Source organism: Macaca thibetana, chromosome 5, assembly GCF_024542745.1.
Source record: "Macaca thibetana thibetana isolate TM-01 chromosome 5, ASM2454274v1, whole genome shotgun sequence".
Taxonomy (NCBI): Eukaryota; Metazoa; Chordata; class Mammalia; order Primates; family Cercopithecidae; genus Macaca; species Macaca thibetana.
In genome coordinates, this window is record NC_065582.1 from 180,620,118 (window position 1) to 180,635,731 (window position 15,614).

A 15,614-nucleotide genomic window follows, 5' to 3' on the forward strand; every position below is an offset into this window, starting at 1 on the left:
TGAGTGAGTGAGCGGGTGAATGAGTGAGTGAGTGGATGAATGAGTGAGTGAATGAGTGAGTGAGTGAGCGGGTGAATGAGTGAGTGAGCAGGTGAATGAGTGAGTGAGCAAGTGAATGAGTGAGTGAATGAATGAGTGAGTGAATGAGAGAGTGAGTGAATGAGTTAGTAAATGAGTGAAGGAGTGATTGAGTGAGTGAATGAGTGAGTGATCGAGTTAGTGAATGAGTGAGTGAATGAGTGAGTAAGCAAGCGAGTGAGTGAGTGAGTGAGCGGGTGAATGAGTGAGTGAATGAGTAAGTGAATAGGTGAATGAGTGAGTGGGTGAATGAGTGAGCGAGTGAATGAGTGAGTGAGTGAGCAGGTGAATGAGTGAGTGAGCAAGTGAATGAGTGAGTGAATGAATGAGTGAGTGAATGAGAGAGTGAGTGAATGAGTTAGTAAATGAGTGAAGGAGTGATTGAGTGAGTGAATGAGTGAGTGATCGAGTTAGTGAATGAGTGAGTGAATGAGTGAGTGAGCAAGCGAGTGAGTGAGTGAGTGAGCGGGTGAATGAGTGAGTGAATGAGTGAGTGAGTAGGTGAATGAGTGAGTGGGTGAATGAGTGAGCGAGTGAATGAGTGAGTGAGTGAGCGGGTGAATGAGTGAGTGAAGGAGTAATTGAATGAGTGAGTGAATGAGTGAGTGAGCAAGCGAGTGAGTAAGCGAGTGAATGAGTGAGAGTGAGCACGTGAATGAATGAGTGAGCAGGTGAATGAGTGAGTGAGCGGGTGAATGAGTGAGTGAATGAGTGAGTGAGTGAGCAGGTGAATGAGTGAGTGAGCAGGTGAATGAGTGAGTGAGCAGGTGAATGAGTGAGTGAGCGGATGAATGAGTGAGTGAGTGAGTGAGCAGGTGAATGAGTGAGTGAGCGGATGAATGAGTGAGTGAGTGAGTGAGCAGGTGAATGAGTGAGTGGGTGAATGAGTGAGTGAATGAGTGAGTGAGCAGGTGAATGAGTGAGTGAGTGAGTAGATTGTCAACTGAGCATGTCCCTGAGCTAGTCATTTCACTGCATCTCCAGCTGTAGGAAGTTCAGTGTTGAGCGCAGGGCACACCAGGCAGTTTCAAGGGAACATGGGCGTGGCTCAGGAGGGCTTGGCAGTGGCCTGGCACTGCTGCCCACGTACCCTCTGTGTACACTGCCTTCCGCCTCCTTGGAACAGCCCAAACAGGTAGGCCTACCCCATTGTTCAGTGCAGAAACCTGAGGCTGAGCTTAGGGGTAGGCCTTTCTGGTTCCTAAACCCCTTCCCTTAACCATTCTCCATGCTGCTGATCACCCAGGGCCAGAGTCAGGAGGAGGAGGAAGAGGTAGAGGAGGAGGGGGAGGAAGACAGAGAGGAGGAGGAGGAGGAGGAGGAGGTGCCCTTCCCTTGGTCCCTTTGGATAAATCTTGCTCCTGGCTCACAAGCTGGAACCCAGAGCTTCCTGAGGCCTCCAGGCTCCAGCCCCTCCACATAAATTTGCCCTGGGGAAACAGAAGGACTTAAAATCAGCAGCTCCCTGGCAAAGCATGCATTCAGTATTGCTTAACCATAAACATGTGGAAAAGGGTAGAAGCATTTGCTTAAAATTTTGAGAAAAAGAACCCTTGAGCCCCACCCGCCCTCACCCCTGCTCAGGTGTGAGAGACCAGGAGGGTGTGGGGGCCGTGCATGTCTGGGCATGGTGAGGTGCCCACCGTCAGCTGTGCTGACCCCTCCTGCAGGGGACGGCAGGCTCCAGAGTAGCACGAACACCTTCCTGAGGGTTGAAGGAGCTCATGTCAGAGTGCAGGTGGCCCACAGTCCAGGATGACACCCTCGGCCGCAGATGCCATCGCCGTGGCCTTTAGAATTCAACCCACGAAGCCGCACCGCAGTGGTGCTGGAGGAGGATGGAGCCCAACGCATGTCTTGGGCTGTCTCTGGTTCTGGCTGGAGTCTGACTGCCTGGGCCGGCGCCTCTCTCCTGTAGGTTTTCAGTACATCACCTGCCCGATCCACAACTGCTCCGAGAAGCTGCTGGCAGCCCCATTCGCAGGCCCCATTGACCACGGGTCTCTGACCGTGCAGGACGATTACATCTTCTTTAAGGTAAGGTTGCTTCCGGAACTTTGGGAAATTGGCAATAGGCGACGTGGCGGATGAGCCGCCCGCAGCCAAAATAGAATCGCTCAGAAAAGAGGCAATAAAATGGGTATTTCTCTTTCGAGTGCTACTTTGCAGGTCACGGTTTCTGACCGTAGCTGTGGCTACAGGCATCCACAGAAGCCCCCGCAAACCCAGCACTGGGGCTCAGGGACACGGAGGCTCCACCTCCCCTCTGGCCACCATGAACCTCCCAACCACTCGGGGTCCCCAAACCTAAGCCCATTTAACCCCATTTGGCTTTATCAGTGATTTTGGAACTGACCAGGACTGCTTCTGGTCCCGGCTCTTGGCCGCCAGGCACCGGCTGTCCACAGCCCTGTGACCAGGACCCTGCTGCCTGTGCCCTCAGGTCACAAGTGGGCCCACCCTCAGCAGCCACGTGGTCCCAGCTAATTCAGAAACTCTAGCACACAACCAATCCATCCAGCTTTTCTTCACCTTCATGGATGCGGAACTCAGCATCCCTGAAACAGCCTAGCCCTCTGCTGAGTAGCCCCAGTCACTGGCCTGTTTCTTCTGGCCCTGAGACAGAGTCTCCTTCATCGGACTCCCATCCACTGGGTCCGTTCTGCCCTCTGGGATCCTGTAAAACAAGTCCAAAGTTTCCCCAAAGAAAGCATCTTGAGGACAGCTGCTGGGTGCCCTCTCCCCAGAAGGCCCTCCACCTATGGAGGAGCAGGCTGGGTTGTCACTCAGTGCAGCAAGGGGGAACACATGCCCTGGGGAACCTGAGCATCTCAGAGGGGTTAGAAGGGCCTGATTGTCAGGTGTGGGCTGCAGGAGGTGATTTGTGGCGTGCTCCCCAGCTGCCTCCTTGCCCTGTCTCAGCCACACTTGATCACCCCAGCTCCCCACTCTACGCTCTGTGCCAAGGGCCACCATGGACTTAGGTGCCAGGGCAGGCGTGGGCATCCCAGCCCCCACCGTTAAAGCAGGCGAGACAAGAGGCTTCTGCCGCCACCAGCACTGACCTGCAGCCCTGCCCAGTCTCCACGGCTCTCTACTGAGCCCAGCCCCTGGCTTTTGATCCTCAGTCTGTGCGTTTGCTCACACCGTTCCCTGTGCTGTGCCTCGCGTCTCCGCGGGCTGATTCCTGCTCCTTCTCGAAGACTCAATCATGCACTTCCTCCTCCAGGAAGTCTTCTGCCTCCACTTCAGGCTCACTGGTGCCTCCTCTGAGGACCCCCAGCCCTGTGTCCTCCTCCGTCACAGCCCAGGCCCCACTGTGTCATTCCGTACCCTTTACTCCTTTTGTCCCTACACCTAACTCAGGCAAGCCGAGGCTGGCTTCTAGGTCTGAACCCACCACCTGCTTTCCCAGCGCCTAGCATTATATTTCTGCGGATGTTCACTAAGTACTAGAGCAAAGACAGTGCCAGCTCTCTGGGCAACCATCTCCCATGTTGAGTGGTTTCTAAACATTAGATCGGGGCCGGGCGCGGTGGCTCAAGCCTGTAATCCCAGCACTTTGGGAGGCCGAGGCGGGTGGATCACAAGGTCAGGAGAGATCGAGACTATCCTGGCTAACATGGTGAAACCCCGTCTCTACTAAAAATACAAAAAACTAGCCGGGCGTGGTGGCGGGCACCTGTAGTCCCAGCTACTTGGGAGGCTGAGGCGGGAGAATGGCGTGAACCCGGGAGGCGGAGCTTGCAGTGAGCCGAGATCACGCCACTGCACTCCAGCCTGGGAGACACAGCGAGACTCCGTCTCAAAAAAAAAAAAAAAAAACATTAGATCGGCTGGCCTGATAAAGCCCTGCAGCCTAAGACCCCCGGAGCTCACCTATGGAGGAGCAGGCTGGGTTGCCACTCAGTGCAGCAAGGGGGAACACATGCCCTGAGGAACCTGAGTGTCTCCGAGGGGTTAGAAGGGCCTGATTGCCAGGTGTAGGCTGCAGGAAGTGATTTGTGGGGGCTGCAAGGAAGCCGAGCGTGACTCTGGATTGGGGGATGTGAGGACATGAGGTCCTGCTAGGATCGGATGTCTCAATCTTCTCTAGAGGGAGGGGTGACTCAGGGGAAGCGGGAGACTCGGCGGGGCGGGAGCCTCAGGGGAGGCAGGAGCCGGGCTGTAAAGCAGCAGCCCTCGCTCATCTCAGTCAGGGTGGGTGTCTGGGCATCTTGGAGGTTTGAACAACATTCACATCTGGTCTGTGTTCGGACCCGATCGCGGGGTGGTCTCATTCTGCACGAGGTCACAGTGAGCTTGTCTGGGGTTGGTGCTCACGACATTGTTTGTGAGGGGCAGGAGAAGGGGGGGCCACTGGCTCCATCTAGTTTCTACCCTGGTTTCCATCTTTCTCAACAACTGCAGAGGAAAGCTCTCCCTGCCCCAGCCCCGGCCTCCCCTGCCCTCTCCCTTCCTCCCTCCTACCACCCTGCTTCTCAGAGGATCCGGGAGCCTGTGCTGGGATGCGAGAAACCTCAGCCCTTCCAGCCCCACCTCACCACCAACAAGGTGGCGCTGCTGGTGGCTCAGGAGGCTGCACCTCCGGTTCCGTGGCAGTGAGGATCCGTGGCCTCTGTGATCAGAGACCTGCCACAGTCCTGTCCTGAAGGGCCTTTCTGTCTCTGGGAACAGACGTCCACGGCCACAGTTAATGGGGTTGATTGTTATGGGATCAAATGAGCTGCCCGGGAAAAGCACTCAGGATGGTGCCGGCTTTGTTTGTCATGCCTCGAAGTTCAGTGGTCACCTTTGGTGATGAGCTCATCTTTGGCCTGTCTCCGTCTCCATCGGAACTTTTTCCACCTTGTTCCATAAGTTGGATGCAGAGAAACAAGGCAAAGAGAGAGCATGGGGAAAGAAGTTAGTTCTGACTGAAGGAAGCAGAGGACGACTTCCCAGAGGAGGGGTGTTAATGTGGGGCTTTGAAGGATGAATAGGAGTCTGCTCATTTCAAGCAGAACAGGTATAAGCAAAGTAAAAGGGCATTTTCACTTGCTGAATATAATATGTAGTTTTCTATTCATGAGACTCTGGCTGGAGAGGGAATCAAGCTTCTCAAAACTCTGTTTCTTCCCCCGGTTAGGTAACATCAGCAAACCGGACAAAATACTATGTCTCTTATCGCCGCAATGAATTTGTCCTGATGAAGCTGCCGAAGTATGCATTGCCAAAGGTAAGGTGCTCCCCACTCTGCCTGGCCCTGTGCCAGGCCCTAAGCCTATCCTGACTCGTGGGGCAACAGGACTCACACACAGGTGCTTGGTGGTTCCAGGTCAGGATGGACAAGAACAGTGTGGCCACGCTTCCTCCAGCCACTCACCCCTCACACGCTCCATTCCAGCCCACCCAGCCCTTCCAGACTCAGCTGTGCCCAGCTTCATCCTAGGCCTCTGCCAGCTTCTTCCCTCTGCCTGGTTCATCTTTCCCCAGAACTCTTGCACATGTGGTATTTCAGAAGAAATATTGCTTGCTAATGGCCCCCCAGGCGAGCCCAGGCGTCTGTCTTCTGGTCCCATCCCACTCTTCTCCTTGCTGGTGCCCAGGGTGCCAGGGACGCCTCCATCCAGTGTCCATCTCCTGCTCTCCTCTGACATTGCTGGGGTGGAGATGATCTCTGCTGTACTCACCTCTGCATTCCAGCCACCTAGTATGCTGCCTGGCATACGGTAGGTGCTCGGTTAATGCTATTGCCTTTCCCTTGCTTCGGAAGGCACAGAAGGGGGACCAGGGGAGCTGGGGACTGCCCAACTCTGCCCCTGCCCCTGCCTTGGGGCCTCTCTCCCTGCTGTTAATATATTATTCCCACCTACCAGAGGAGGTGATAGAAGTTCAGAGAGGCAGTAACCTGTCTGAGATCACACAGCTAGTTAGAAACAAAGGCAGATCTCAGACTGAGGTCCGGGTGAGCCAGCCCAGCCTCATGCCACACCTCCCTCCTGAGGACATTCGGATGACACCTTCTGAAGGTCTCTGTCCCACATGCATAGCTGAGAAGCAGATGAACCGTCCCTTCCTCCACATGTATTTACTGAGCACCAAATATAAACCAGGATGTGTGCTAGGAGGCCGTGCTGTGAATCAGAAGCCCCAGGCTCCCGCTCCCGTGGGCTCTGCAGACAGGGAACAGGCAGGAGATCCCGTAGACAGACAAATGCATAAAATAATTGCAGGTTGTGGTTTGTGCTAAGAAGGGAACAGGAGGGAGAGACAGAGAGTGATGGAGGGCGTGTGTATGAGTGTGTATGTGCGTGTGTGTGTGTGTGTATGCTCACGTGTTTGTGTGTGTGGGCGTGCTCGTGTGTGACTGATTTAGGCCAGGCAGCGATGGAGGCCCCTCTGGGGCTGGGAGTGGGAGGGACTCTTTATCCGAAGCTCTAAGGCAGCTCTGAGGACAGCAAGGGAGAAAGTCATTCGGGAGGAGGGCAGAGCAGGAGCTAAGACCCTGGGGTAGAGAGTGAGAGTGGAGTGGGAGGGGCCAGCGGCTCTGGGCCCCCCAAGCCCAGGCTGTGGCTTGTTGTAAAGTGCTTGGCCACAGGAGCTTCTGCGCTGGGCACCCTCAGACCTCTCCTGAGCCAGAAATGGGAAAAGTCTAGGAGGGCTTTTAAAAACTTCTCTTTAAAAAACAAGAAAAAAAAAAAAAAGGAAAATAAAGAAAGGGAAAAAATGAGTGAGTTTAATAGATGAACGCCAGGCTTGGCTGAGTATGTAAATTAAAAGCTAATGGTTTCATTTCAGGCAAAGGCACTAGGTGTCTGTCCCTTTTCAGCATCTGAGAAGCCTTCCCTTGACTTTTGAGGGCTACAGCATTAGAAGCTCCTGTGTCCTGGGCTCTTTGTCCTGGTGTTGGGGAGAGGAAAGTGCACAGCCCAGAATTAGGCCCATACAGGGACCCTCTCTGCTCCCCTCTAGCATTGGAGGCTGGGGTGGCTGGGCCAGGAGTCAGCCTGCTGCCAAGGGTGCTCTCAGGAGCCTATGGCTGTAAGTTATGACCTCTGTGACCTTGAGCGATGGCTCCCTGGACCTCTGCTCCCTAGACCTGCAGATGTGATGTCAGTGAGATCTGCAGGAAGTACCAGGTTGTGTCTCCTGCTGTGGACCCTTAACAGTGTGCATTTTACCCTGATTTTCTTCTTCCCCCATTTCTACGGAAATTGGAGGTCATTGAAAAGAATCAAGAGGCTCTCACAGCAGTGACAGACACACACCCAGCCTCATGTCATTAAGTTTCAAGGGAAGACCAGGGACTCATCCAGGGCAGGTGGCACGTGCTGTGACTGTCAGTGTCCTCCCTCAGGGGTCCATACACAGGATCCAGTGACCAGTAGTTGAAGATGATGGTCACTTCCTCATCAAGAAGTGGGCAAGCTGGGCTGCTGTCAGGAGAACGGGGCCCCCAGGGCCCTCCGGGGTCTTCAAGACCACATCTCATGTAGCTGAGACCTTTGCCCAGCCAGCCAGCCTGCTTCTTCTCCACCCAGGTCAGGACAGCAGCCCGCCCAGTGTTTCCCATCAACAATTTGTAGAAGTAGCTAATTGAATTTCGTCATCAGATGTTGTTGTTTTATGGTGAATTTGTAACTCGCCTATTTCCTCTTCCCACAGACTCAACCCCCCTCTTTTTTTTTCTTTTTATATTTTAATTGCTTAATTAACATTATGAAAATCATAGACATTGGAGCAGGGGGCTTACCTGCAAACCTCTCACCCCATCCACCTGATGTCTCCCCCACCAATTCTTGGTCTCCCCGCATTCCTCAGCCATATGCAAAAGGGCTTTTATGTAGCTGAATTACAAGCAGTCCTGGGTCTCCAGTCTGCTTTCACAGGACACTATAGACTGTGAAGGTCTCACATGAGACTGTTTCTTGAATGATGTGTGATATCTACTTTACATGACTGTGAAGCTTTCTATTGAGGAGACTGTACTTCGTTGAGCTAAGCCAGATTCTTGTTGCTTGGAGATTTGGGTTGTTTCCATTTTTTTATCATTATAAACAGTGCTGCAATGAATCTATGTGTGCCCACAGGTACTTCTTTTTAATTTTCTCAAGTTAAAGTCTAAGAAGAACTTCAGAACAAAGGATATAAATATTTGTGTAGCTTAGTTGCTTGGGCAAGCTGGGCTGCTGTCACCAACAAAGTTGGAACAGATCAGCTTCAACATAGCTTTGCCATTGTTTTCTATTTTCCTTCTATGTTAAAGGGTATAAATGATACCATCCTGCTGTTTTAATTTACCTGTCTATGAAAACTGTAAAGGGTGGGCCATTTTTATATTTGTCAATATCCTTTGCTTATTTATTTGTCATCATTTTTCAGTTTCCCTAACAGAGGTAAACAATAGGCCAAAGCTATAAACAGACAAAAGAGAAGAAAAATCCAAATAACTATCAATTATATAAAGGCATTCATAACAATGGGTAAAAGCAAATTTAAAGTGAAATATTCCTGTATTTGCCATAAATGTATTTAAAGTAAAATAAAATTTCTAAACCATATGAATAAAGAAAGAAGTGACATCAGGTAAGATGGCAGAGCAGGACGCCCCAGGAATCCATCTTCCCACCTAGACGGCAGTGGCACTGGCAGAACCCATCCAGTGTAACTGCTTTGGAATTCTCAAGTGTATTTTAGAGCCTGCATTTTCCAGGGCAAGGCATGGATGGCATATCAAAGTCAATTTGGATAATGTCAGCTCTTAGCCTGGTAGAGGCTTCCCATCCCCCACTCCTCCAGCCTCATGGCAGGTAAATGTGCATGTATCCCTAGAGCAGCAGGCACAGAGCTTGAAGGAGCTGGAGGGCGCAGGGGTGCTATAAGGACCTTGTCTTCCAAATACTGAGGATCTGTGCTCTGACTACTGACTGCTTCTGATGACAGACGTGCAGATACCCAGACAGGCAGCCACTGTTGCAACCACCATGAGTTGAAACAGCTTCCAGGAGATTTAAAGGGTCACAGCCTGTTTTACTCTCTTTTATTTTTCCCCCTTTTCCCTTGTGGGAGCCAGACATTCAAAAGCAACTGTATATATGGGAGAATTTAGAAAATCACCAGGCATGCCCAGGGAAAAGCAGAGGCTCAGAAAAGGCCTAGGAAAATGTTAAGCTTACATGTATGGCTGATCCTTGGTAAAGAGATAGCCTACAACCATCAAAAATAAGAACAAAACATGGCAAGCTCTATGGAAAGGGGACAAGCTAATTTCCAGAGTTACCATATTATTGTCCAATCTAATTGGACATTAGACTCAACTGTCCAGTTTTTGACCTAAAAAAGTTACGAGGCATACAAAGAAACAGGAAAGTATGATTCATTCAAAGGAAAAAAAAATAAACAGAAACCTTCCCTGAGAAAGACCAGATGGCAGATCTACTAGACAAAGACTTTAATATGAGTGTCTTACAGAGGCTCAAAGAACTGAAGGGAAAAATAGGGAAAAACAAGAAAATGATGTATGGACAAAATGGAAATAGCAATAAAGAGATAGAAAAAAATAAAAAGGAACCAAAAGAAATTCTGGAGCTAAAAAGAATAATTGAAAAGAATACTAGAGAGATTTGAAAGCAGAATTGAAAGGCAGAAGAAGGAATCTGAGAACTTAAAGATAAGACAATTAAAATCATCAAACTGAGGAGCAGAAAGAATAAGGATTGAAAGTGAACACAGTCTATGGGAGCTTTTGGACATCAGCAAGCAGGCCAACATATGATTGTGGGAGTCCCAAAAGGACCAGAAGAGAGATAAGGGCAGAGAGACTATTTGAAGAAATAATGGCCCAAAACTCCCCCATCAATTTATATTGATGAAAAACATGAATATAAATATCTAAAAATTCAAACTCTACGAAGGATAAACACAAAGAGATCCACACCAAGACACATAACCAAATTGTCAAAAGACAGAAACTCTTTTTTTTTTTTTTTTTTTTTTTTTTTTTTGAGACAGAATCTCCCTCTGTTGCCCAGGGTAGAGTTCAGTGGTACAATCTCAGCTCACTGCAACCTCCACCTTCTGGGTTCAAGCAATTATCCTGCCTCAGCCTCCTGAGTAATTGGGATTACAGGTGTCTGCCACCACACCCAGCTAATTTTATATTTTTAATAGAGACAGGGTTTCACCATATTGGCTATGCTGGTCTAGAACTCCTGACCACAAGTGATCTACCTGCCTTGGCCTCCCAAAGTGCTGGGATTACAGCCATGATCCACCATGCCTGGCCAAAAATCGAAACTCTTAAGAGAGAATATTGAAAGTAGCAAGAGAAAAATGACTTGTTACATATAAGCAATAATCAATATGATTATCAACAGATGTCTCATCAGGAACCCCAGAGTTCAGCAAGCAGTGAGCTGATACATTCAAAGTGCTAAAAGAATTTGATGAAGGTGTTGGTTCATTAGACTGTTTCATGAAGTTTATATAAGCATCTATGGAGAAATTTCCCGTCATGTCTATTAAAAATGCTTTTAAGCTTTTCCAAAATTACTTATTTAAAATGCATTCAGTACAACTAATGGAAGAATACATTTATTTACCTTATAATACAACATAATAGACAATACTACGTACATAATTAGCAATACTATGTATATGCGTAGATACCCTTTCTACCTGCTTGCCTCTCCAGTCCTCCCTTCCCTGACCATTTCCTCATTCCTCAAGGAGGTATTGTTGAAAGTCCTGGATTCCTCTCATATCTATTCTGCCCCTTCGTCTTAGTTCAACAAACCGCAGACTTTGGCTAGTACATTGCTTTCCAGCTAAAAGACTGCATTTCCCAGCTTCCTTTGCAACTACATGTGGTCAGTGCTTCTAAAATCTAGCCAGTGAGATGCTAGTAGAATTGTCCTGTGTGGCTTCTTAGAGCTCTCTAATAAAGAAAGTTTTTTCCTGTTTCTGTTACTCACAAGCAAACCTAATTCTACCTAATAACAAATATTGGCAAGGTTGGTGTTTCCTTCTGCATATTTCTCCAGGCCATACAAATATGTACAATCATATATACTAGATGTATATTTGAATGTGTCTCACATCCTTCGTTTAAAAATATCAAAATGTCTCTACTATCTTTTCTCAAAGAAGACAGTAAACGCAATAGGAAGCAAAAATTGCCTGTTATTTATAAATCTCTAATCAGCAAATATTTTTAAAAGACCGTTCTCAATATTGGCATATGTAAAACAAAATAAGTGCTCTCTACTCCTGCTGGTGGGGAAGGAACTAATGTAAACTTTCAGGATAGCAATTTAACAACAGGTAACAAGAGCTTTCGAAATGTTGCGATGGGGCAATTTCCCTTCTTAGGAGTTTATGTCAAGGAAATAACCAGAGAGCAAGAGATCTGTGTCTAGAAACGTTCAGGACCATCTCCCAGTTATGTTGAGAATGCTGATGGTTTCCCAGTAGGGAAGCAGCTCAGTGGAATATGGCCCATCCACAAAATGGAATATCATGCAGTCATTAAAAGTGCTGTTTATAGATCATTTTAATGGCAGACACAATGCTCTGTTTGTGACGTAAAGGGGCAAACTATAAAGTACACATGAAAAAAATATGTGCATCACACTTGAGAGAAAGCCCAAACGTAAACATTTGAACACACTGGTGTCAGGTCTCTCTAGGGGGCACTGCTCATAACCTCGAGTCACTTCATGCATTTTTCTTTGTTTCCTAGATTGTGGAAAACATTTACCCAATGCATTTACCCAGGTTATGTAAACATTTACCCAGGGGCATAGGAGGCACACTGTAAGTTGCTGCAGTCACGGTAAATACTGAATCCTGACGACATGGTTGACGTCAAGTCTCCTGAGCTCAAAGCACCCATAATCGCAGTCCCCCCCGCCACCCCTGCAGGAGTCTCACATGCTACCCGACAATCTGACTGCACGGTCTAATTCCCTGCTACAGCCCGGGCTGGTGGACAAGCCTTCCCCTAGTTGGGCAGTAGAATGACCAATGCCTGGATGACAGAGTGCATTTTGGCCCATGGCCCTGAGTGGGGAGGAACAGGGAGCTGAGGTGAGGAGGACAGAGCAGCCACAAGCCTGCTGCCTCCGGGCACTTCGCATGCCTCCGTGGGCTCTGCATCACCTATGGTCCCACTTCACATGTGGGGACAGCCAGGCCCTGGCACCTTGCCCTGTCATCCTTCCCTGGTTCTGTGTCTCTCGGTGCCAGTCATTTCTGTGTGTTGAATTTCGGTCCATAGACACAGGACTGCAGCTCCTGCCACTGTGGGGTCCTCTCTGCCTGTGGGCTGCATGGTAGCTGCAAAATAGCATCACTCTCCTTTTCTGCACAGTCCTTGGGGCTGCAGAGCATAGGGAACAGGCCTCAGCGTTCAGGAGTCCAGCCCGGCCCTGAGCCACCTGCTAAGGCAGCTTCTTCCTCACTCTCCACTGAAAACTGAGCTCCACTAGGCAGAATCGGGATTTGATCTGTTATTATTCAGAAAAAAAATAAATAAACTCCTTCCCTAGGCCCTCCCATTAGATGAGAACATGTGAAGGGAGGCATCCCCAAGCGTCCCAGCCACAGCCACACCGTAGTTGGGAGGGGTGACTCCATAGGTGGGGCCAGCCGAGCCCCCCTCTGTCACCTGTTTTCTGCCCCTGGAACTTGGCACTGTCTTCTCAGAGGGCAATAAAGTTCCAGAGTGAGAGAAGGCAAAGGAACAGAGGTGGGAGGGAAGCTGGTTATGGCTTCAAAATGGGCCTGTCCAGATCCCTTTACTCATGCCTCCCACACGCATTTGGTGCTGGCTGGGCAAGAAAAGAAAACAAGAAACTGAGGTATTCCTGGTTTTCCCTTTTATTCTATTGGGTTTTGGCTGCTTTCTGAGTTTAAAAACCTGGGACTGAACCCAAAGACCACTGCCCTGGGCCCACTCCAGAGCTGCCCAACACACCTGCTTCCGAATGGAAACCGAGGCGAGGGACTTTGCCCTGGCTGCCCTTTCACCTTCAGAGACCACCTTATGGGGTCCTGGTGGGGCTCCTTCTCTGCCTCCCCTTCCAGACTGTGCCCCCAGGGCTCAGGGCTGGCAGGGACCGGCACAGAGGGACCAGGAGGATGTGTACAGGTGGGGATAGTGTCCCTGGACAACGAAGCTTTAGTGGATGAACCCACAGACGCCTCCCTGCAGGTCACAGAGGACAGCGCCACACCTGGCTCCCCACTGCACTCAGGGCCTTTCTAGGTATCCAGTGGCCGGAAAGTTTCTGGTATGGAGTGGGTGCTTCCCAAATGTGTGTTGAATGAAGGAGGGAGCAGAGACTCACCTGTTCCTGTGGATAGCAGGAGAGGGAGGGGCCCCAGCCCTCACCCCCGGAATCAACCATCTGGGGGTGCATGGAGGAAGAACTCCACCTCCCCACTGTTGGATGGATGGATGGACAGCCTGATGTGGGACCGGGAGGAGGTGTCCCCAGGCCACCCTCCCATAACCCGGCTTAGAGCATCCCGACGCCATCCCCATATTAGAGATGGGGAAATGGAGGCCCAGGGAGGTGAGGAGACTTGTCCAAGGCCACAGAGCCCAGAGCAGCTGAGCCAGGAGGCAAATCCAGGCCAGACTGGCTCCAGGAGAGCCCGAGGCCTTCCCCACCCTCAAGGCCTGTGCAGCTGCCTTCTTCCTCCCACGCGCGGCCCCCAGCCTGGCCCTGACCCTGCGTTCCCCGCACATCCCCACAGGATCTGCAGATCATCAGCACGGACGAGAGTCAGGTGTTCGTGGCGGTGCAGGAGTGGTACCAGATGGACACCTACAACCTGTACCAGTCGGACCCGCGCGGCGTGCGCTACGCGCTGGTCCTGCAGGACGTGCGCAGTTCGCGGCAGGCGGAGGAGAGCGTGCTCATCGACATCCTGGAGGTGGGCCCCGCGTGGATGTGGGCGGGGTCTGCCGCCAACCCCCTGCCCTCTCCCCCACCTCCTCTTCCTCCCTCCCTTCCTGCCTGTCTCTAATGCTGTCTTAAGGGTCTGCACACATCTTCTGTAAACAGCCAAATATTTTAAGCTTTGCAGGCCAAGAGGCTATTATATAGGTATTTTTAGAGGAAGAGAATTTCCTTCTTGAGGAAATATGAAGTACAATGATCATCGAGTACAAGTTTTTGTCATGAGAAGAATGGAATTCTTTGAGGGAATAACATTTTACTGACTTGGGTTCAGCCTGAGTGTTCTCTGCCAACTCCCTCACAAGCCCTCATCAGAAGTCCTGGGCTGGGGTCACCCCTGAGGGCAGTGCTTCTCTCTGAGTGCCCCGTCTCTCTCTCCCTCTCTCTCTCTCTCTCTCTCTACCCCAGCCCCTTCATCTCCTCCTCCTTTTCCCTCTCTGTGTCTGAAGTCTGCCTTCCTCTCTCTCTCTCTCTCTCTCTCTCTCTCCCCCCCCACCCCAGCCCCTTCATCTCCTCCTTCCTCTCCCTCTCTATGTCTGAAGTTGGCCTCTCTCTCTCTCTCTCCCCCCAGATCCTCCCCACCCCAGCCCCTTCATCTTCTCCTTCCTCTCCCTCTCTGTGTCTGAAGTTGGCCTTTCTTCTCTCTCTCTCTCTCTCTCTCTCTCTCTCGCTTGCTCTCTCTTGCTCTCGCTCTCTCTGTCTCCCTGGAATCCAGCCCTCCAGCCTCCCTCCTGTCACTTCTCTCACCACATACGAATCCCTGGCCTCCCCTGCTGGGTTGCCATCCGAGCTCGGATGGGAGCCTTCCTTGCTGCCCTCCCGGGTCCCCCCTGGGCCTCTCGCATGAGCCTCCACTGACCCCAGAGAATGCCCCGTACATCACGCCACTATTGCTCCATTTCCACCTGGATCCCTGCAGCAGCCCTGCTCCGGCCAGGCCCATTTACAGGTCAGAAAACTGAGGCTCAGAGAAGGCAAACGACCCGCCCAGGCAGACCTAGACGTAAGCAGGAAAACCAGGACTGGCCCAGGCCTGTCTGCTCTGAGCCTGGTGCCCTCCTCTTGGGACCCCTCTCAGTTGTTCACCTCCAAGCTCCTTCCTCTTGCCTGTGGGGACACCCCCAAGTGGCCCATTGACGCAGGCTGGGGGAGTGTCCTGTGGGTGGCCAGTAGACCCTGGGCAGGCAGTGGCATTGATGGGCTTGTGAGTGGGAGGCACCAGGCTCAGCATTCATCCCTCCCTTGCCAGAAGTAGCAGAACAGTGGTCCCCAGGAAAGTCACAAATGGAATCATTTGCTTGCAATGATAACCCATTTGTCAGGGTTTACCTCCACAGCAGACGATGCAGATACAGCCTCACTGCCCAAAGCCCCCTGCAGGCAGCGCCCAACCCCACCCCTAGTGTCCCAAAGGCCCTGCCCTGTGAGCCTCTAGGAGGGGACTGGGTCCAGCACAAACGTGGCTCTGGAAGGCAGTGGGTAGGTGATGATGGGATGGGAAGGGGGCCAAGAACAGGGTGGGGTGAGGCTCCACGGCCGTCCTGTCACAGGCATCTGTGATGCCTGCACCACCACATGCCGTGTTCT

The 15,614-nt window shown here is 51.0% G+C and overlaps 2 protein-coding genes across 8 annotated transcripts in view; one reads left to right on the plus strand and one right to left on the minus strand.

Moving 5' to 3' along the window:
- Positions 1-15,614, minus strand: part of GRPEL1 (GrpE like 1, mitochondrial) — a 972,139-nt gene that overhangs the window by 615,868 nt on the left and 340,657 nt on the right. The window lies entirely within an intron of this gene.
- SORCS2 (sortilin related VPS10 domain containing receptor 2) overlaps positions 1-15,614 on the plus strand; it is a 554,540-nt gene that overhangs the window by 476,176 nt on the left and 62,750 nt on the right. For all 3 annotated transcript variants that reach the window (XM_050792078.1, XM_050792079.1, XM_050792080.1), the window contains 3 exons: positions 1,997-2,115; positions 5,207-5,296; positions 13,822-14,001. In XM_050792078.1, coding sequence (XP_050648035.1) covers positions 1,997-2,115; positions 5,207-5,296; positions 13,822-14,001 — 389 coding nt within the window. The remainder of the gene's footprint in view (positions 1-1,996; positions 2,116-5,206; positions 5,297-13,821; positions 14,002-15,614) is intronic.